Here is a 23,787-nt window from a genome sequence, read left to right as displayed (position 1 = left end):
CTATGAAGTACATTTCACTAATATTATATAAAATATGAGGCCCAAATATATAGATGATTGAGGTTGTAACTGGAAAACAAATAAAAAAGATACCCTTGGCCTAGACATAATCTTTACCAAATGAAAAAATTCCCATTAGCACTTCCCAGTCAAGTTCCTTCTCACCTTTATCTGGAATTTCAGCAGAGCTATAGCTATCTTATACTTTTACTTATGAATTCTATGTTTGCAATATCTCCTTCAGAGTTTAGCTTACTTCAATACCTATAATAAGGATTTCTAAATTCCAACATTAATTTAACCCCACATATAATATACATTGTTAATCTTTGTGCTTTATTAATTTGAAATAATTTAGATATTTTTTAAATAGCCTGAATTGCTGCTCAAAACATAAAGAAGTCCAAAAAAGTCACAACCAATGTTTTAGTGATCTGGTAGAAAGTCTATGTCCTTGTCCAAGAACATGCTAGAAACATGCTAGAAAAAGTTTGTATTGTGGCCTACAATACAAAGTATTAAATAAAACTATTAATTTCTCCCTTATCTGTAAGGCTTCTCTAAAAGAATTTCCAAGCATACCTTACACATACTACTTTTTAAAAGAAGAGGTTATCTAAATGGTGGGTATTAAAGGTTACAGGCACAAATTTTGCCAGAGCTCTAATACTTACAGTCTCTTTTCCTTAGGGATATCAAAGGATGCTGCCATATTCATTAGGGTTGGCAGGCAGTGCAAATGATGGCTATGTGAATGAGGAAGAATTGTGTTCGCCTAAATGAAACATAACATTTTGTGAGAACTGAGAAATAGGAGTATTTTATGTTCCAGATTAGCGGTTGCCAACTGGTGGTCCACGGACCACTGGTGGTCTATGAGGTCCGAAAGGATGGCGACCGCTGTTCTAGATTATCCACAGATATAAAGCTAAAGACTCTGAGGTTTTACTCATGAAATTAACTTAATGATTTACTTTCCAATATTTATAATTTTTTTCTTACCTACTTTCAATGAGAAGGTGTAACAAATAGACTCACATTACATTAACAAAACTATAAGTTTCATAAATCTTTTATTATAACATTAAATTATAATTTTTAAGTGGTAGACGATTAAACTCAATTCTTAATGACCTAAAAAACAATATATCAAAACTTAGATCCAGAGCTATAATGTTACATTAAAAATAATATTTAAAATTCTAGATGCAATATAACTTGAGTTGACTTCTTAAGTTTTAAAAATCATTATCAAACAGGTTTGCTTCATATTCTGACAATATTTAAAATAAGAAACTTATTAACTCTTGCTTTCCAAATAAAATTCCACCACTCAATCTGCTTTTATCAATGAAGATAAGTAAATTAATTAAATGTGGAAGTCAAAATATATAAGAATAATAAGCAATGAACTAATAACACTGCTACAGTACTCAAAATTACCAGCTTTTATATTTCAAGAGAATCATGGAATTCTGATGTATACTTAAAAGAAACAGATTAAATGTATAAAAGTGGTTCCTTTACATAAAAGCAAATAAATCTGGATATTGATATGCTTACAGAAAATATCTTAAGAATTAATAATAATCAAACATGAGAACCTGCAATATTACTTCTTTCATAGATGAGCTAGAGAATAGAGTAGCAAGTGGCTAAATAAATGATAAACAAGAAAGTTATCCTTCAACTCTGTTTAATTCTCTTTACTTCACTCACACAACCCAGCTGCTATGTGGAAACAAACAAACAAACAAACAAACAAAAAACAACTGGGGACAGCTGATGTGGCTCAGTGGTTGAGCATCAACCCATGCACCAGGAGATCGCTAGGTAGATTCCCAGTCAGGGCACATGCCAGGATTGCAGGCTCGATCCCCAGCAGGGCTGTGCAGGAGGCAGCTGATTGATGATGTTTCTCTCTCATTAACGTTTCTATATCTCCCTCTTCCTTCCCCTCTCTAAAATCAATAAAAACAAATAAAACAACAACAACTGGGATGTGTGGGTGCTAAAACAACAAAAACAAAAAAAATACACTGCCAATAATAGCAAGTAATATATATAATTTTAAAAGACTTGCCATAGGGTTTCTTCTTCCTTAATGAGTTTAAAATGGTTCTTTTTATTTATAGTATTAAGAGGTGACCTATAAATAAGAATTTCTATCTTACCATCGAAGTCCCCTCATTGGTGAGAGTAAGGAATGGTCAGATCACTTTCCTAGCTCCTTTTTTCCAGAAGTTACTGATATCACAATATCATGGGGAAAAATAAAAAAAGATTCCCACCCTGTGAACCTCAACCTACAAGTTGACAGAGAAGACTATGTTCAAACAAGGCAGTTATATTTAGAAATTTTGCAGTTTTCTAAAATTCAGGCACTGAGTACCATATTCCATTCTAGCTGATTGAAGTAATATCTAGTTTTTTAATTCCTAAAGATAGAAAGTCTTTCTAAGAGCGATTAAGATTTATAGCACTCAAGTTGTTAATATTGAAAGTTAGTATAAGATTTAATGATATGAGGCATACTATTAATATGTAAAAGCTTACCATATGTAAAAGCTCTCCTAAAAGGATGGTAGCTCTAACTGAGATATGGTCATCGCTGTTTGTTATCACTTCAACCAAACCCTTTAAAAATAAAAATAATACCATAGTTGCAAAATAGTATACATGAACATATTTATGCATGTCTGTTGCTCTGAAAGAATTTTGTTAGTAAAAAAAAATAAAATAAAATAGTGTTTATAAGTCTTACCTCTAAAAGTCCATTACGAATAAATGCGGAAAGTACCAGTGCCAAATAATTATCCATGAGGTCTGGCCTGTAATAAACACAGCACAGAAACAGTTTCACTAATATTCATATATTACATAATTTAACATAAAAACAGTAATCGTAATAAATTTGAACCATTTCTGTATCTAAATTCTACCTGGATCTGGCACGATGAGGAAGAATAGTTTTTGCTTCAGCTGCTACAAAGCCATCTGAGAGCCTCCAACTGTCTTGGAATCTACCTGGATCTAAAATAATTAAAAATAAGTAGTTAAGGAGCAAATTAAACAAGTGTATATAACTACCAGCTAGCTAGGCTATAAATAATCTTTTTAAATGTTGGTTAGGAAAAAAAATAGACTAAAAAAGGTATACAGAAAAAAATGATTTATATAAATGTCCAGAAATCTAACTATTTTGGGACTAGGGTCATTTGTCTAAAATAAGAATTAGATCATATAATTTGAGAATTATATAGGTTTCTTATTGTCTCCTCTTCCTTTCTTGGTCCATATTTTTATTAATTTCATTGCTCATCTGAAGAGCTAGGATGACAGAGAAGAAACTAAAAATGTCTTATTTTTAGAAATTTATTGGAGGTTTTACTTTTATATTAATTTCATGCCACTCTAATGCAATAAGAAAAGAAAATTATACTCAATATTTAGTTGAGTACTTTTTCTTTGAGGGATTGTCTCCATTAGGTTGCCATTTCAAAAATTATAACATGTGAATAGATGCAGATGCACCTTGATACTTACCTACACTGAGCAGCGCTTCTATGAACTCTTCAGTCACCACAGGCAGAGGAAGACGAAATATGTCATAAAGTACTTCAAGCAGACCTCGCTGCAAGTGCAAATAAATACAGTTCATTAACTTTTATGGGGAAAACAATCTTTGCTTAAAGATGTACTGAATGTTCTATTCGCAAAATAAAAAACTGATAAAAACAGAATAGGCTATACTACTCTCTGTCCATGGATTCATTCTTTGACTTTGGCGGACAAAGAATCCGGGTTCTAGTCCAAAAATTCCTTTTCAAAATGGTGTATTGGCCAGGAATTTCTCCGTCAGTCAGTCAACCCTCTTCACGTCGAATGGAGAATTTAGGATTTCAAGCCCTTGCACCTGCCCCTCCAGGATGTCTACAAAATTGGTGGCCTTAGTACTGTCCCTGTGGACAGGGATATTCCCAAACCCAGTATAACTAATGGTTATCTTTCCTTGAGTCAGTGTTACAACTGAAGTCTGCTGAAATGCATTATAAAACTTGAGTGAAGCTCTTCCTAGGGACAATGTGGGCTTCAATGTCAATGACATGTCTATCCAGGATGCTCATCATGCACTGTGGCTGCGGACAGCCAAAATGACCCATGAAGCAGCTGGCTTCACAGCTCAGGTGATTATCCTGAACCATCCAGGCCAAATCAGTGCTGGTTAAGCACCTGTTCTGACTGTTTGCAAGTTTGCTGATTAAACCTGCGAGAAGAAGATTGACTGTCATTCTAGGAAGAAGCTGGAAGATCGCCCTAAATTCTAGAAATCTGTTGATACTGTCATCACTGCTGTGGTTCCTGGCAAGCCCCGGGGTGCTGAGAGCCCCTCCTCTGGGTCATTTTGCTGTTCATGATGTGAGACAGACGGCTGATATGGGTGTATTCAAAGCAGTGGGCCAGAAGGCTGCTGGAGCTGGCAGTCACCAAGACGGCCAGAGATCTCAGGATCTCAGAGGCTACATGAATATTGCCACTAAGACCTGACACCCAGCCTTAATCAGCATTGGAAGGAAGAACAGTCTCAGAACTGTTGTCTCTACTGGCCATGTATGTTTAATAGTTTAATAAAATGGTTAATGATAATGCATTGAAAACCTTCAGAAGGAAGGGAAAATGTTTGTGGACCATTTTTTCTGAGAGAGGGGGAGGGGGCTTTAAATTATTAGTTTTTAAAACTAATACTTTTTAATGAAAACCACTTGACCAACCATTTGTCACACAATTTTGAGACCCACTAAAACACAGTTTATTGAGAGAAAAAACAACACAGAATATATTTCAGAAAACCACTGCTATCAGGCGTATATTAGATAAAAAATAACTATTAAATGCTTACTAAATACAAAATTTAATCTCTTCAATAAATCTTTAGTAACTCCATTGTACACATGAAGACACAGGTTTAAAGGTTAAAAGTAATATGCCCGCCCAGCAGGCATGGCTCAGTGGTTGAACATCAACCTATGAACCAAGAGGTCACAGTTTGATTCCCAGTCAGGGCACGTGTCCTGGTTGGGGGCTTGATCCCTAGGAGGGGGTGTGCTGAAGGCAGCTGCCAATCAATGATTCTCTCTCATCACTCATGTTTCTTTCTCTCTTTCTCTCTCTCTCTCTCTCTCTCTCTCTCTCTCTCTCTCTCACACACACACACACTCTTTCCCTTTCTCTATGAAATTAATAAAAATATATATTTTTAAAAAGTATTATGCCCAAGGTCATAGAACTATAAGTAAAAAACTAGTAGTCAAACCTCAATCAGCCAGACTCCAAAAACTATGTTCCTTCATCACTGCTGAGTAAGAAGACAACTAAACTGCCCCAACCTCTAGATGCCTGCTTCTGGATCTTTCCACCTATAACCACATCCATTTCCAGCATCACCTGAAATAACCTTTTTACAATTACTTTCCTCTATTAAAAGTCCAAAAAATGAAACAATCAGAATAACTTTTACAAACCCTTATTTCCATATTTGGTATGCAAAGTACTCCAATTAGAGATTGAATCCCAGAGTTTCCAGGTTTACATAAATTAATAATACCTAAAGTATAAAAAGAAAAAAAATCATTGACTTGAATTTCAAAAAAAAATTAGTAATCTATATTTTCTCTTTGAGTTTGGGTTCAAAATTATTTGCTTAAGTCATCAAAATGGTATTTCTCAAACTCTGATGTTTGATGTAATGTGAGAGATTACAGATTATGATACAGTCTCTCTAGATCGTCCTCTGCACTAATCAGGAAAATGGGTGGTTGCATCTCATGAAGCAACTGTGTTCTGGAGTTCATTTGTCAATCAATTTTGGATTTTGAAATATATATATATAATAATGTTACAAATATACAAAAGCTCATGAACAGTACCACAGTGTCTAAATACTATTTAGGAAATTATTTTTGTGAGAAAAATGTTTTCAGAGTTCTAACTTGGAATGCCGGTATTTCTCTTCTTATTTCAATAGGAGGGTTGAAGACTCTCAACCGTCTAAGTTTCTAATGATGCATCAGTATATAAGGGCTAGAGGACAAACTGAAGCATGGTAGAGAGAATGTTTAAGAGATGCAAGGTAACAGAATGGCAGAGCTTAGAGCCTGGAAGTAAGGAGAATGAGAAGGTAGTAGCTAGGCTGTCCTGGTAGCTAGGATAGAATTCATGTGTTGGTAAGACAGAAACAGCTCTAATGGCAAGGAAGTTGAAGGATGGCAAAAGATGATAGTTGTAGCTATAGGAAACAAAGGTAGAGTGAATTCTGAGGTAAGGGCAGTGATAGTTAAACTTGGCAGAAGGATTGTGTTGGTTTCTATGTTAAAATAGTGCGTGGAGGCTGGTTAAGTATAAAAAAGAATGTGTGATCGTTGGGCCCTCATGAATACCTAGTTTAACCACGAGGGTAAAGGGAAATAGGCAGTCATGAGGACACAGCATGAATGGAGATTTTACCAAGCACTGAGAGGTCAGGGGAGTCACTGAATACATACTGGCTAGGGGCCAATGGCGGGGATAGTAATTTGTATGGAAAAGAGATCTTAGTTAGCATTACCTAGGTACACAGATATGTTTAGGAAAATTTTCTTGTTCTGTTTATTGCTACACTCCTTTGTATGCTATTCCTTAAATTATTCTACAAAGTCAAGAAGCAAGAAGGTATTTATTAATATAAAATAGCATACTTAGTGGTGGTATTATTTTAAGAAATATGCTTGCTTTCTATTCCACAGAAAGATAAAGCATGCTTACTCCCTCTTCTCAAGAAATGTAAGACTACTAATAGCCTACACCTTGCTTATTTGGTATTAATAATATTTTATATTGTACTTTTAGGTAACAAATTTTAGTTACATATACAGCTAACACCATATATATATATATATATATATATATATATATATATATATCTTACGTTTAATTTTTTTAATTGCCCAGGTAATCAAAGACTTACAAATAGTCAATTTTAACAATTCTGTACAAATTCTTTTAGCTCTAAAAATAACATGTAAGGTAGGACTAGATTAACATCTACATTAGATGCTACAATAATAACTTAACATTTGAAAACAGAGTCAAGTAACTTACCTGCCCATGACCGGAATGTTGCTATGATTCCCATTTTACTGGCTAGAAACCTTGCTTCTCTGTCTTCTCTGTGTGTGGTAGTGGAGGGGGAGGAAAGAGAGAGTCAAAGAAATATGTTAAAATAAAAAGTGAGTTTTTCCTGGTACTGTATCAGAATAAGCGCTATCATTAGTTAACAATTAAGTATTTACACAGGAAATAAAACAACTTGTTAAAAAAACGAAGATCAGATCTACCTCAAAGCAAATTACCTAATTACATGGGAAACTCCCTCTCCAATTTAAGATTCACAACATGGTTTAAAATAAGTTATAAATTTTGACTTTTCTATTTAGTTCTACATTTCCTGCTCTTTTGGAAAAATATTCTTAGATGGCTCATTAACACCTTTAATTGAGCACTGGAGACACCACCAGCCTGCTTAGTAAGCATTTCTCTTTGGAGGCTGCCCCTCAGGAGAGAAAATTACCATGTAAACATCTTACTTTTATCACATGTATTCAAGTTGCTTTAAAATTTTTACCCAAACTTATTTGAGCATTTCCAACAAGCAAGCTCAACAACCTATTCACTGAAATGTTATTAAATAACTGGATAGTGTTAATATCAACAGCTTCTTTCTTCTTTGTAACTGTGTATCCAATCATCTCACTTGTTCTTTTCCATGCAATAGTTTATGACAATTAAGCAACAGAACTATAGTTTTGAACTTTGAACAACACAGGTCTGAACTGCACAGATCCACTTAACTGCAGATTTTTATTTATAAATATGTACAGTGCTATAAATGCATTTCCTCTTACGATTTTCTTAACATTTTCTTTTCTCTTGCTTATTTTAAGAATGCAGTATATTTGTATTTAAGTTTTGGGGGAGACAAAAATTATACACTATTTTCAATTGTGCAAGGTGTCACACCAAACCTGCATGTTGTTTAAGGGTCAACTGTATTTATATTGGTTAAACATTTTCCATGGATGACTTATGACCAGTTTCAATACATATAGCCATCTTATATTCCACTAGCGTTCCTGTTGCAGGAAAAATCCTGCAATAGGATTTCCTGCTGCACTCTACCCCGCCTCCGCTCCTCCCTTGTCGCCCATCCCGCCTTCTCGGCCAGCCCACCTGCTTTTCCCTTCGCCCCCGGCCCCGCCTCCGCTCCTCCCTTGTCGCCCGCCCCGCCTTCTCGGCCAGCCTGCCTGCTTTTCCCTTCACCCCTGGCCCCGCCTCTGCTCCGCCCTTCGCTCCTCCCTTCTCCTCCCCCCGGCTTGCTTGCTTCTCCGAAGCTTTACTCCCTTCTGCAGCTCTTGGGTTCTTTGACGCCGTCTTAATATGCAAATTAGCCACCATCTTTGTTGGGGTAATTTGCATACTCGTCCTGATTGGCTGGTGGGCGTGGCTTGGCTGGTGGGCGTGGCTTGGGCATAGCGAAGGTGCGGTCAATTTGCATATTTGTCTATTATTAGATTAGATGCCACCTCAACCATGTCAACTGTCCATTTTTTTCTGTGCCCTCTTTTATTCTTCCCTAACAGAGTTCTTAACAGTTTTGAGAATACCGAAATCAAGAGAATTGAGGAAAAAAAACACACAAAAAAACCACAGAAGGGATTAAAAAAAAAAGACAGAAAATCAAAAAGCAGTAATCAGGTAGTCTATGAGAGAAATGAAACATTTAAAAACACATACACAAAAACAAATCACACTAAGCTCTGTAGCATCACTCAAAATGAAAATACAACAGAAACTAAAATGGGAGGGGTGTAGGGTGGTGAAAGAAATGAGAATTGGACAACTGTCTGATTAAGTTTTCGATGCTCCTTCTCTTAAAAATGGTAGTAATATGACTGCCTGGTCATCCATTTTCTAACCTACTCACTAAATTTGTAGTATTTAAAAAAAACATTTATTTCCTTATTCCCTGCCACAATGTACTCATGCTCCCATTAACTGTCCACACTCCAGAAACTTAGTAAAAGTAAAGTACAGACCCAAACAGGAAAAAAAAAAAAATTTTGGTGAAATGTATTTTCCCTCTTCTAACTCTAAAAAATATCCCAGTTCCTCTCTTGTTCATCCTGATAAATGCCCCCATCCCCTTGAGATTCCATGTCCTAATCCCTGGATCCTATGTACTGTATATGATATCACCACCATGACAGTGATTATTTTATGTGTATAGCCCAGAATACCCTAAGAAAGGGAGATTGTTGGTAGGCTTGATCCAACTGAAAAGCTTTCTCTAGCTGGTGGCAGACAAGCAAGTCAGAGAGATTCAAGCACAAGGATTTGAGCAATTCTTGCTGTGTTTGAAGATGGAGGGAACCATGTGGCAAAGAAAGAGGGTGGTTTCTAGAAGCTGAGAGTAGGCCCTAGCTGACAGTCAGCAAGGAAACAGAATCCTAAGTTGTAGAACAGCAAGAAAGTGAATTCTGCCAACAACCTGAGTGAGGTTGAAATGGATTTTTCACCACAACCTTGAGATAAGAGCCATACCTGACTTCTGAGTTACTGAATTCTGAGCTAATAAAATGATGTTATTTTAACCTGCTACACATTGGTAGTAATTTGTCACAAAGCAATAGAAAATGCATATGCTCTCCATCAATAAAGAGAATGTCCAAGTGTCACTAAAAAAGCCAAGAAAGGGGCTTAAAAATCCTGAATTCAAAACTTAGCAAAAACAGGTTTGAGAAGTCTTAAAGAGAGAACATCTTAGCTCAGGACATGATATGTTAGGATGTGGTAAGTCCACAGTGATAAAGGTGATTAGAGATATAAAACCACGTTTTAAATTCAGGAGAAAAATGAAAAAGAATAAAAATATCCCTATTTCACAGTGTTCCAAACTTAGTGAGGAATTTTAATAGCGTCATCTCAAAATAAGCGAGTATGTCTGCAACCCAACAATCCTACTAGGAAAACATCTCATAGCATACTGACTGGAATTGTGTCATTTGCAAAATCTTTACAGACAGTACATTATTTGACCCCTGAATCAGTTTATTTAAAAAGTTATTCTAGAATATCTAGTGAACTATGTGCTTTTCTCTCCCAAAAGACCCTGAAAATTATCCTGTCTCATTTCTAGAAAATAATCTTTACTCTATCTCCTTTTATTTCCCTTTGAAAATTACTCTCAAAATTCTACCTAAACTATCTTCCTGTTCACTCAATTTGTTAAGGAAGCTCTTCATTCCATTCCCCTTATTTCATTCTTTTAGTCTCTCAATGTAATTATGTTAAAAATACATACAATAAAATAACCCAAAGATCTATGTTTCTACTGCAGCCTAACTTACTTTTCAAGAAAATTCTCATCCAAGGATATGTGATATATTTTTAGAGAGAGGAAGGGAGAAGAGAAGAGAAGAGAAACAAGAGAGAGAGACAGAGAGACAGAGAGAGACAGAGACATACATCGACTGGTTGCCTCCTGTACACACCCCGACCAGGATCAAACCCGCAACCCAAGTTTGTGCCCTGACAAAGAATCAAATTTACAATCTTTTGGTGCATAGGATGATGCTCCAAACAATTGTGCCACCAGCCAGGGCATAACTTACATTTTATTAAATAAGAAATTAACTCTAAGTCTTTCAATTTCCCAAAGCCTACTTTTAATTTTTAAAAAGTAATAATGTTAATTACATTAGCAGAGACAACATAACTCCATGAAATAATACATTTACTCAAACCCACATTTTTCTGGCTCTACATGCAATCAAACAAATTTAAAACTTTAACAGCAACACATGCCATCTTTAAAGTTATAGGAACACGTGATACTTACTTGAGCTGTCCTTCAGCGGTATCTGGACTATGTCTGTAGTGAAAATCAGTATAGGGTGCTAAAATTCGCTAATAAAGAGAAAAGCAGGAAGAGAAAAAGTGTCCTTATTATAAAATGCATTCTTTCTATAACAAGCTAAAATTAATTCTACTTCTCTATATCCTTAATTGGGTATACTGTTCAAGAAACTTATTTCTTTAAATTCATCATCAACAAATATACTTGAGTACTTTTTTTAATGTAGAAACTGAATTTTTGAAATATTAAATTGAGGTATCACAGAAATGTATGATTTGATGGATTTTCTCAAACTAAGTGCTCTCCTTTACCCAGCACCAGATGAAGAAAACATCAGCAGCCTCAAAACCTCCTTACCTCCCTCTGTACTCACAAGTTACTACTGGCCCCAGGATTACTACCCTGACCTCTAACACTATGACTTAGTTTTGCCTATTTTTGAACATTATTTAAATGGTTTTACTTTATAAATTAATTCTCCTCTTGTTGCTAGTATAAAGAAATACAAGCTATTTTTGTGTATTGTCCCTGTATTTAGCAACTCTGCTATAAATTCACTCATTTTAGTACTTTAACCACTCTACCTCATTTTCATTTTCTAAAGTCTCTCACTGCCTAGTCCACTATTGATCTGAATTTTAATTTTAAATAATTTAAAATACAGAAGACATCACTGGTATTGTTTTTGACAATCAGTATTTTTTTATATTTAGTCATATAAGTACTTTTTCCTTCCTCCATTTCCTTGTTTGTCTTAGATCATTTTCCTTCTGATTGAGAATTCCCTCTAGCCATTCTTTGTGTGTTTCATTTTTAAACAATACATATTTATTATCTCACACTAGAGGCCTGGTGCATGAAAATTCATGCACTGGAGAGGGGGTCCCTCAGCCCGGCCTTCCCCCTCTCACAGTCCTGGAGCCCTCAGGGGCGGGAGGTGACCTGACAATCAGGGGAAGGCTATGCCCCCATCACACTTCTGCTGCTGCCACTGCTGGCAGTGCAAGCCTCAGCCGGCCCTGGTTACCTGAGACTCGGGCGGCCCTGGGTGGCTGGGTAGCTGCCATCCGAGGCTTGCCTGTGCCTCGGGCCAGCCCTGGGCGGCTGGGGAGCTGAAGGGAATGGGGGACTCCGAACGCAGGCGCACGGAGCGGCCAGACGCTCCTGGGGGCAGGCCCAGCCGTGCCGCGTGCCTGCCACCCCAGTGGGGCTGAGGGGACTGGGTGCCGCCATCTTGTGGCTGTGGGCGCCGCCATCTTTGAGGGCATGGAAGTCAATTAGCATATTCCCTCCTTATTGGCTGTGGGTGCCGCCATCTTTGTGAGGGTGTGACAGTCAATTAGCATATTCCCTCTTTATTAGATAGGATAGGGTGGTTTCTGTAGGTTAAGGCTACTGATCATCTTTTCCTGATCACCAATGAGTTGAATTGAGCCTATGTTGCCGTTTGATAAGCTATAGTGAGTACACTTTGGTTTTCCTGTGCCTACAGTATGGCCTTCCAGTGCTTTCAATAGAGAGCTTGACAAGTATTTTTCTCCTTAGAGTTTATTTTTTCTTCAGTTTTAAACGAAGATCTTTAGGTCTCCATCCAGGATGGCTTTAGATTTGGGGAAATGTCAAGAACAGGAATCAGCTATGAAATGTCCAGTGTTGTCACTTTAGTAACACACAACTGTCAAATGCTCCTTCTGTTTTTATAATCCCAGCAAAAACCCACGTGGATTTTCAGCTTGTAATTCTATCCTGATCAGTAAGTGGACCCAGGAAAGAAAGCAACTGCATAATCAGTGTATCCTACTTTTTAAAGGCCTTTTATCGTCTGCTCATGGCCCCTTCTCCTGGCCTTTGCATCTTGTGCACTAGAGACTGCAGCATATTCCACTGTGCTTCCCTCAGGTTTTAACATGGGAGCTTCTACTTTGCATAGATTCTCATTTCAGCAAATGTCTGGAGGGGTAAGACAGACGTGGTGGACTTTTCATATCTCCAGGCTTGTCATGCCATAACCCCTAGGACTGCCAAGTAATCCGGTTTTCTATCTAGGCTTTGGTCCTATTTTTAGTTGCTAGCCTGTGCCCAATCTGCAAGTGCTCCCAAGGGCATCTATGGATCTTCAGGGAAACTCGCCAAGTATCTTCCTTCCTTCCCTGGTCCTTGTTGCTTTCACAGCTCAATACTGCATTAAATGCACGATTTCCACAAATGCCCAGCTTTTCTTGTTTTCCATAGCAGATGCTATGAACTACTCTATCCCACTCTGAAGTGTAAGTTTAATAAATGTTTTTTTAAATTTACTATAAAATTACAGTTAATTTACAACCTTTACAGAGTATCTATTCTATTAACATTATTATATTAACTCTACATTTTTTCCTGAGATCAAAACATATTACATAGAGTATAAACAGAAGCCAGGGCAAATTTTAAAAAGGGTTTCTAATAGGAGGAAGATTTGGGCCTAACAACAGACAATAGCACTGAAAAAAATTTTTTTTTGTATGTAGAAAAGGGAACCAATTATCAATTTACAGTGAAAATTGATAAAATTTAACACATAGAAATGAGGACAATATTCTCTTTGCTGCAGTTTCTACAATGAAGAAGATAAAAATGATGTTGATGATGATGATGTTGAGTACCATCCAAGACAACCAGTTTTAGTTAGGTATTTATTTTGTGCCAAGTACTACTAAATAAAATATTTTATGTAGATTAGAATATATGAGAAGCACTTGAAAATAATGCCTAACTCATTATAAGCTTTACATTAGTATTAGCTGCTGCTATTATTACTGCTACTGCTGCTGCTGCTGCTACCGCTATTATTATAGTACTTACTAGAGGCCCAGTGCATGAAATTTGTGCACTCGGGGGGGGGGGGGGTGTCCCTCAGCCCAGATTGCGAGAGGGCGCAGGCCAGGCCGAGGGATTCCACCGGTGCACGATCAGGGCCAGGGAGGGACGCAGGAGGTTGGCCAGCCGGGGAGGGATCGCAGGAGGGCTCCAGGGAATGTCCGGCCTGTCTCGCTCAGTCCTGATCGGCCGAACCCCAGCAGCAAGCTAACCTGCCAATTAGAGCGTCTGCCCCCTGGTGGTCAGTGCACATCAAAGCAACTGGTGGACTGTCTGCCCCCTGGTGGTCAGTGCACGTCATAGCGAGCAGTTGAGCGGCCTTAGCATATCATTAGCATATTACGCTTTGATTGGTTGAATGGTCGATCAGACGACCGAACACTTAGCATATTAGGCTTTTATTATATAGAATTCTTCACAACTCTTCAAGGTATAAACCATGACCTTCATTTTACCTAGGAATAAATGGGCCCAGGACAGGCTAATAAGTAGCCCCAAATCATAAAGCTAGTAGGTCATACAGCAAAAAATCAAAACCAGATCTGTACAGCCCGAAGTCTATGTGCTCAATCACTGTGCTATTCTGAGGGATCTTGTTAAGGAAAAAAGAAACTCATTTTGTGGTTTTAAAGAACAAGATAGAAGCAAAGATGTAGCCATCTACTTAAACGTCTAACATATTATTTGAAGTTTTTTTCACTTTGGGCTTTTTAATCTGCTTTACAATTAAACAGGAACAAAAAGGCCTACACATATTATCTTCCTTCATTGTAATAATCTTGCCAATCTTAAAATTATAGATTTTTAAAAATAAAACACACACAAAAGAATGTAAACCTATATATACAGTAAAATGTAAAAAATGCCAGTCTATTCCCATTGGACTACCTAAAGTAATGCATTTAAAATCACATATAAAGAAAAATATTGCACTTAAATTTGTTGGTATGATATAAGCTAATCTAAAACATTTTTAATATCCCTAAGAGAAACAAAACTAACATTTAAGACAAGTTTTTATATAAAATGATTTAGAGAGACAAACTAGGGAACAATAAATCTTTTATACCTGGCATAATTTCAACCCCAATACAAACAAATCATGAGTTTAAACTTACTCTAAATGATATCTGTAATGAACAACCATGTATTATATTCACACAAATAAACTATTAGAATATAGTTTGTGGTAATTCTGTTCTAACCTCCACTATATACTTTATTATAAAAGACTAATTATTTTAGTCTAACTAAAAAAAAAAACACAATGAATTAGTAAAAAATTTTTTTAATGTATTCTATTTCTTTCAAGTATATATGGTCATTAGTTGCTAACAAGTGCTTCTAAGTTCAGAGACTTTTAGCATGGTTTAGATAAATAAATGGTATATTTTTAGCAAGACCTATTCACAAACAATTAACATATTAAAATTTTTAGCTACAGAATATTGCTGGGAATAAGCCAGTATTAGTAAATTTAGGTTTGATAATGCTGTACTGCATCTACTTACTTTAAAATTGCAAAGTAAGATTGTATTTAAAGTCATTTTAAAACTAGAAGAGAATATTAAAGTTCCTACCTCTAATTCTACATCAGCTCGCACATATTGTCGGGTCTTTGGATGATTAAGGAGGTGCAAAATTGTAGTAATGAGGGCCTCATTTATTCGACTTAATTGGCAATCGATCACGTTTTTCAAGATGGTGTTTAGTCCACCTCGAAGGGCCACCACCTCTGGATTCTGAAGTGCTAAAATAAAAAAGAAAAACTTAATATATTATATAGGGGATAATTAATAAATATAAGTCTGAAAATGGGGCTTTTATTTTAAAACAATTTCCTTTCTGACTTGGAAAACTCTCTAGTCAAAGACATTTAAAAGGGCATATGGATAAAATGTATCTAATAAGAGTCATTGAATATACTTCCCAAAACTCTGATTTTAATTTTATGCCTCTGAATTTTTTCATATTCTTCGTTCATATTTCACTGGAATGGTTTTTCTTTCCTATTAATTGCAAAGACTTTTTTATATAGTGGGAATATTAGTCCTTTATCTGTTTCAAATCATTTCTCAGATTTGTAACTTTACTTTAGATTTTAAACTCAGATTTTAAGCTCAGGAACTTCTTTACTTCAAAGATCAGGCACCTCCATGTATGCTATGAGTGCACAAACGTGACCTTGAACTTTTTCAATATGTTGTTTGGCCATGCATGTATTTCTTTGAGAATCGTCTATTTTTCCTATTGATCTGTATATAAATAAGTTATTTACTTATCATGCTTGTTACTTTTTTTTCTTTGTTCTTTCACTGTAGGATGTTTTCTTGCCTTCTTACAATAAAATCTGTAGCTGCCGAAATCTGATTTTCTCTGTAATTCAAAATTCCTGTTCCTTACAATGATCAGTAAATATTCATCCACTTTTCAGTTTTCCCCATTTAACTCATTATTTTTAAAAAATATATTTTTATTGATTTCAGAGAGGGAGAGGGAGAGAGAGATATAAACATCAATGATGATAGAGACTCATTGATCGGCTGCCTCCTGCATACTCCCTACTGGAGATTTAGCCCACAACCCAGGCATATGCCCTTGACCAGAATTGAACCTGGGACTTTTCAGTCTGCAGGCCGGCACTCTATCCACTGAGCCAAACCAGCTAGGGCATCCCATTTAACTCTTTAATCTTTTTGCATTTAGAATTCCTTTTTTTTAATGTATGATGGATTATTTACTACTTTTAACTCACACCAAGGTATTAAGATATAGTATGGTTAACTAATGTCTGAAAGCCGGACTTTAAGAGATTTTATTTTAATTACCAGAATTTGGACAATTCTTATGTACTAAATTTCATGATGAGAAAAACTTTAAAAGTTCTAGTGTTAAGGTCACTTAGGAATTATTTGTTAAATAGCAAGTCCTCTATTCTCCTATCAAGAATGTGTCGTACTTTTTCATAGCTTTTTACCAATAACTAAAGAATTAATATGTTAAAGACATTAAGGAATGTTACATATTCTTTCTAAAATACTACATTTTTATTACTCAAAATTCTAACCTAGTTCACAGATAATAGCAATGCATGCTCGGACCATTCTGTCTCTTTCTTGAAGTCCATCATTTCCAACTGCTATTAATGAGTTGGCCACAGAGCTAGGAAACAAGGAAGCATTCACAGTAATCATCTGTAACGGGGAGAAATCAGAAAAAGAAGTTACTTACTTCATAACACATTTTTAAAACCTACTTTGCTTGGCTTGAGGTTTTTAAGATTATAGAGTTTTTATAAGATTCAGGCATCAACTTTAATCTTCTGATTCATATGAACATTTCAAATAATTAATATAACTAATAATTGATGCAACTGATGTTAGTATCATTACTATAAAAAATGTATTGCTTTTTTCCCTGATAGTCCAGATCATAAATTAGTTGACCAACAAGATTTAATGTTTGAGATACTAAGCTCCTCAGGAATAGAATCTACATTTCACACACTTCTCGATACCTAGACATAGTATATTAGTGGGGACACCACCTGTCAACACACTACTGTACTACTGCATTCCTGACTTTCTTCTCCATATACCCATTTACCTCATATCTCTACTCTCATCCCTATCAAACTCACTATGTGGCTCCCCATTCTTTCTCACTTTGCTGTAAGTAATGCCTGATAATCTTCTCATCTGTACCCATCATTTGTTGCTATTCCAAAAGGCAAAATTAATGATCTATAATCTATTTTTAGTATTTCAAATATTACAATAGAAAAAGTATGTCTCTGGTGATAAACTTTGGATGAATCTCAATTTAAGTGAAAACTATAATTGGCAATAACATTTGGAAAACTGAAAATAGATAACATGTATCTTCAGTTTGGAAAACAGAAAAAAAAACTATGTAGTTAATGACTGTTTAATAAATAAAGACTATTTGGTAGATGAAGTATTTCAAAATAAATTCCTGAAGTGGGAGTAGAAGAAAATGTTTTCTTTTACTTGGGTGGTGATAAAATATTGGGGATAATTAACCAGTCCTGGATATTACTGCATTTATAATCCTGTTGAAAAATAAGACTTGTACTATGAAACAATTATAGGATGCAATATAACTAAATTAAAGATACAGAGTTAAGTCCTATAAAGGGTCAAAGGAAAGATCTATATTGGCTAGAGTACTTATACATGATTTATGTTATTTAAGAAGCATTATGCAGTATTACAAGGCTCAAATGAAATAAGATACTGTTCCACAACAATAAAATAGAGATTTCTAATAACTATAGAATCTACAAAATTCTCACATTCATTTCTTAATCAGTATTTTCTATTCATCAGAAATGTTGGAGAAGGAGAGAAGAAAAGGGAAAGGAGGTATAGAAAACTGATCTTTCTAGATGACAACATTCTAACTTTTTATGATATTAATTTGTATTTTAATATTTATTGATCTATTATGTTTATAAGAAAAATTTCCCTCAAAATAAAACGTAATGTATTCTGAAAAGAGTTAGTTAGGAAGCCAGGCCACTTGGCTTTCAGAACTAAATCTACCATTAGTAAACTACTAGAGGCCCGATGCACAAAATTCGTGCAAGAGTAGGCCTTCACAGAGGCTGCCTCGGCCCTCGCAGCGTCCGGAAGGTCATCCAGAAGGTCGTTCCGCTGTTCAGTCGTTCGGTCGATTTGCATATTACGCTTATATTATTATAGATTAACTTGGCCAAATCAATCTTCTCAGTGCTTCTGTTTCCTCATTTATAAAAGAAGGATGCTTATGACCAGATGACTTCTAGAATTTAAAGTATAAAATCTTAATCTATGAAGCTCAAGTGCTATGAAAAAGAATACCTATAATTCTTTTTTTTTTTTTTTTTCAAATGAAATCTCTCTTATTTTCCAGGGAAATATATGCAAAGAAACTCTTCAATTCTGTGCAAATCAGAAAATACTTTTCTCAAAAATCAATGAGTACTCAGTAAAGAAAAAGTCATATAATTCATCTCTCTTTAAAGAAAATTTTAATAACCTTTTTAGGCATGATAGGACAAACAGATATAAACACATTAAAGAGTAGGTAATAATTTGTAAATTTCTATAAAGGAATTAGAAAGACAGAGTTCTCTAAGGGAAATATCTGAAATTTGAGCTGAGACTGAAAGATGAATATAATGTAGAAAATGGTAAAATTAATAGAAAGAATAAGAAAGAAATAGTGATCTTAACAGTGGCAAAGGGCCGCTTGTCCACACTCATCCTATTCCTATATAATGAAAGGGTAATATGCAAATTGGCCAAATGCAGACTGGTCGCTATGATGCATACTGACCACCTGGGGGCAGATGCTCGATGCAGCAGCTGCCCCCTAGTGGTCAGTGCGCTCCTACAGAGGGGGTGCCGCTCAGCCACAAGCCCGGGCAACAGCTGGCGAGCGCAGCGGTGGTGGCAGGAGCCTCTCCCGCCTCCATGGTAGCACTAAGGATGTCCGACTGACGGCTTAGGCCCACTCAGGGGGAGTGGGCCTAAGCCGTCAGTCGGACATCCCCCGAGAGCTCCTGGACTGCTAAAGGGCGCAGGCCAGGCTGAGGGAGCCCCCCCACACACACACACAGTACACGAATGTTACCGGGCCTCTAGTAATGACATAATGAGACAGGTCATAATTGGTTGGACCAAATGTTGGCTCTGAATGCCAAAGAAGATAGTACATAATACCAAAAATAATTGTGGGCCAAAGAGGTTTGGCAATCCAAAGAACTAAGTTCTTGCACTGGATATGCCAATATCTTGCTGTGAATCAAGGGCAAATAATTTCCCTTAATGAATCTCTTTTCAATTGTAAAAACACAAAACAGAAACACACACACACACACACACACACACACACACACACACACACACAAATCCCTGATATATTATTAATCTCTTATTACATGCATTAATAAGTGATATATAAAGAAAATGATGAGTTATAATTTAAATTACAATTTAAAGAAAAGCAATAGCTGACCAGTGAACAAACTAGATTGAAAATCAAAGAGATAAGGAAGGACTGCCTGGACTGAAGAAACAAGGGGAAAAAATCACAGACATTGAAAAAGAAACAAGAAAACAAACAAGAACCTTCCGAATGATTGAAATAAGTGAAAGTGAAGGAAAAGTAATATGAGTATTCCTTAATTACTCATAGAGCAGTTATCCTAAAGCAACAAATATTTTTACTTTTAAAACTAAAAGAAAATACTTTTACCAAAAAAAAAAAAACTTTTTTGCATGCATACAAAAAATCCTCAGCAATTATATTATCATTAATTTCTACTAGCTCAGTTGCCAAGATGTTACTGAAAAATAGAAATGTTTGCTTTGGTTGTTAAAAGTACTAATGAAATTATAGTTCCTCAGGCCAATAGAGTCCACTGTTCATTCAGCAAGTGTGTTTTCCCTTTAACTGCTTTTAGCTAAACCAAGGAGAAACCCTGTGTCAGGACTCTTCCTCTGAGCTTATAGTCTACCATCAGGTACAAGCAATTTTCCTGCTCTTGGATTCACAAACGGTATCTGCCACAAATTACTATGTACTTCAGAAGATAACACAACAGAATATAATTTTGTTATGGAGTTATTAAATTGTTTTCAAGAGTCTGTTTACTGGCCATTTTATAAATTTGTAACCTGTACAAAAATGTTTACAAAATTGAAATGAAATGTTCTTTAAATAATTTTTAAAACTGAATTTAATTGTTTGAATCCATTTGGAGTTGTCTTTTCTTCTGAATGCAATTTCTAGGGCAACAATTCTCAAAGTGTGGTCCGGGAAACTAAGGGTCCGACCTAGGACATTTTCAGGGATTCTGCAAAGGTAAAACTGTTTTCATAATAAACCAAAGACCTTATTTGTCTTTTCCCATTCTCATTCTCTCACAAGTATATATTGAAGTTTTCCAGAGACTCCAATGCATGTGAAATCACATCAGATTGAATACCAAAGCAAATATCATAATCCAGCTATCCTCTATCAAGACAGACATTATTTGAAAAATCTAACATAATGCCACTCTACTCATTTTTTTAACAAATATAGTTACTTTTATTAAAATGTTATTTATGTTTACATGTAATGAGTATGTCATTTTTAATATGCTAACATATATTTTAATGTCTCAATTTAATCCCTAATATGATAATATTGACATAAATAACTCTAATAACCAAAAAGTTATTCTAGGTTCTTCAGAAACAACTTGTTTTCTTATCTTGAATTCTCAAAATCATGGCAGTAGGAGAGATTGTATGAATAAATAAAAATCATAAATCTAATTTTTAAATTTAAAGACACAAACTATGGTTGCAATATGTTTACCTGTAACAAAATTTCATAATTTCCAATCTCACTCTTCAAAAAAATTACAAACATCTCTTAAGACAACTCATCCATTTACTCTTCCTTACTATGTTCACTAGTGGATACTATTCCTAACATAAGCTAGACAATTGGAAGAAAAAGAAAAAAAAGGAATCTAGTTAATATACAAACTCAACATTGCACATTCTGGAGCATGCACTGAATTCCAAGGTGGGGAAAGAGAAAAGCCAAAAGCTTAATTGATAAATAATTTTAGATGTTTTTACATTAAAACAAACGCATACTTCATTAGTCTCATGAATGTTTAGAAACAAACATGATACTTTAAGATGAAACATGATAAAATTCTTTCACAAGCTATGTCCTAACAAAGTTAACTCTCAGTTCACTGTTCCTCTGCCCTTAGGGCATCACATTACATGTAAGAACAAAAACTTTCTTGAAGGCTTCTCACTAGAAGCATATGGATTAACCTTAACAAATTCTCTTGAAGTTGAGACTTTGACCTTTTATCATACACAATGGCCTGAATTCTTATTGCAACTGTCTATAAATTGCATCCAAATTTATCTTCAAAATAACTATTGTAATGTAACTATTTGTGGCATCCATTTAATAGTATTAATTCCAAGCATACATTTAAGGGAAAAATCAAGGGAAGAAGCAAGTAGTCTTCTTTCTCAATAACATATCAAAGCATTAATTTCATTTGCATGTCTACTAAAGAGAGAAATACTCTTTACAATAAACATTTTATAAAAAATATTGCTCTAGCTATACCTAGTCACATACAATAATTATACAAATATTTATGTCACCTTGAAGTTTCATAAGTCTATTTAACTCATGTATAATCTTAAAATGTTTACTGAGAATTTAGCTTTAAATTTTAATAAGAAGATTTCATAAAATAGTCTAAATCTAAAAATGCAAAATACTTAACATGGAAACCATAAATCTGCCTTTACTCTTGGACATGGAGCATACCTTTCTGACTAATCGAAGTGCTTGTGTCCTCTCTACCTCGTTGCTCTGCTGTATGTCAATGCACCTAAATAATACACAAAATAATTATTGATAAAAATCTTAACAATTATTTGTAAAACAATACCACTAAATCAGACCCACATTCATAATGTCAATATGGTATTTAAAATGTTTAATACACCTGAATTTGCAGTACCAGCTGACATTTAATTAGCTTACATATCTCTAGTGATAAATACTTATTATAATAAAACATTTCAAAACTATTTCATTTACAACTCTAGGAAACACTATAGAATATAACAAGTAAGTCACAGAATTATATATATCTATACAGAAATAATAAACACAGAGCAAAGTACCAGAAATCTACTGAGAAATATATTCATCTATCTTTGATAAGATTCAGATATTTTATAAAAACTGTGAAAGTATTTTAAGCTTACAATATAATTGTGATTTTAACTAAGGCCTAAATTTTATATGCAGGGGTTGGCAAAAGTAGATTTACAGTTGTGAGCCTGCGAAAGTTTATTCTTGCATTATTAATTATAGTATTATTTTCCCTACGAACTGTTAACCTACTTTTGCCCCACCTCTGTATTATGACTGAGTTAAAAGTTTTATGTACTAGCCACAATAATTCTATTTTGTCAAAATATAATTTGAAATCTGAATGCACTTCAAAAATTAATGCTCAATCAAATATCACTTAGACACTTCCCTCTAAAATGTATTAAATTGTTCAATTTCTAGTCTCTGATTAAGTCATTTTGTCTGTATTTACGCAGGTCATGATTCTAACCAATACTTTATATATAGATAGTTTGCTATTCAAAAAGCATTACTTCTCTCTTTATATAATTAATCTAGAGCAATTTTATTAAAACATAAATAGACATAGAATTCCATTTCTGGCCACAACAGAGAGGATTGGATCAGACCCACCCTCCTGCCAAACACAATTATAAAGGTTGAATAAACTACTTTGTAAAGCCACTGTTAAAAGGGCAATGGATAATAATCCTTCTAAAGAGAAGCACAAACTCCCCATTCACCCCACGCTTTGTGACTGGGGGCCCTTGTCATTCCCTAGTTTTAGGGAAATAGAGTCTTAGCAGAAAGCAAAAGTCCTGTTGGGTTGAAGGGACAGGTTGAACTTTGGGACTTGAAGGGAAATCCCATAGAGAAGAAAATACAGGAAAGTGAGCTCATCTACATACAATACCCTCTCCAAGGTACTTGCCAATTTCTATGTTGTGCAAAAGTAGGATTAAAATCCAGGAAATCAAGCTAAAAGTTACTGCTGACCTAGTACACTGCTGGTGGGAATGAAGACTGGTGCAGCCACTATGGAAAAGAGTATGGAGTTTCCTCAAAAAAATTACAAATGAAACTGCCATTTGATCCAGTGGTTCCACTTCTAGGAATATATCCTAAGAAACCCAAAACACCAATCAGAAAGAATATATGCACCCCTATGTTCATAACAGCAAATCAGGAAACAGCCCAAGTGCCCATCAGTAGATGAGTAGATAAAAAAGCTGTGGTACATTTATACCATGGAATACCATGCAGCTGTGAAAAAGAAGGATCTCTTACCCTTTGAGACAGCATGG

At 35.3% G+C, this 23,787-nt stretch overlaps 1 protein-coding gene across 3 annotated transcripts in view; it reads right to left on the bottom strand.

Annotated features, from left to right (window-relative positions):
- Positions 1 to 23,787, bottom strand: part of RICTOR (RPTOR independent companion of MTOR complex 2) — a 94,771-nt gene that overhangs the window by 28,419 nt on the left and 42,565 nt on the right. For all 3 annotated transcript variants that reach the window (XM_079790668.1, XM_079790669.1, XM_079790670.1), the window contains 11 exons: positions 22,169 to 22,232; positions 16,875 to 17,001; positions 15,388 to 15,557; positions 10,934 to 11,001; positions 7,138 to 7,205; positions 5,523 to 5,605; positions 3,547 to 3,634; positions 2,943 to 3,033; positions 2,765 to 2,831; positions 2,557 to 2,637; positions 675 to 775 (listed from right to left, as the gene is read on the bottom strand). In XM_079790668.1, the coding sequence (XP_079646794.1) occupies positions 675 to 775; positions 2,557 to 2,637; positions 2,765 to 2,831; positions 2,943 to 3,033; positions 3,547 to 3,634; positions 5,523 to 5,605; positions 7,138 to 7,205; positions 10,934 to 11,001; positions 15,388 to 15,557; positions 16,875 to 17,001; positions 22,169 to 22,232 (1,008 nt within the window). The remainder of the gene's footprint in view (positions 1 to 674; positions 776 to 2,556; positions 2,638 to 2,764; positions 2,832 to 2,942; positions 3,034 to 3,546; positions 3,635 to 5,522; positions 5,606 to 7,137; positions 7,206 to 10,933; positions 11,002 to 15,387; positions 15,558 to 16,874; positions 17,002 to 22,168; positions 22,233 to 23,787) is intronic.

The sequence above is a fragment of the Cnephaeus nilssonii genome, assembly GCF_951640355.1.
Source record: "Cnephaeus nilssonii genome assembly, chromosome: 2".
NCBI lineage: Eukaryota > Metazoa > Chordata > Mammalia > Chiroptera > Vespertilionidae > Cnephaeus > Cnephaeus nilssonii.
Note: the sequence above shows the minus strand (reverse complement) of the source record. Positions and strands in the feature narration are given on the sequence as shown.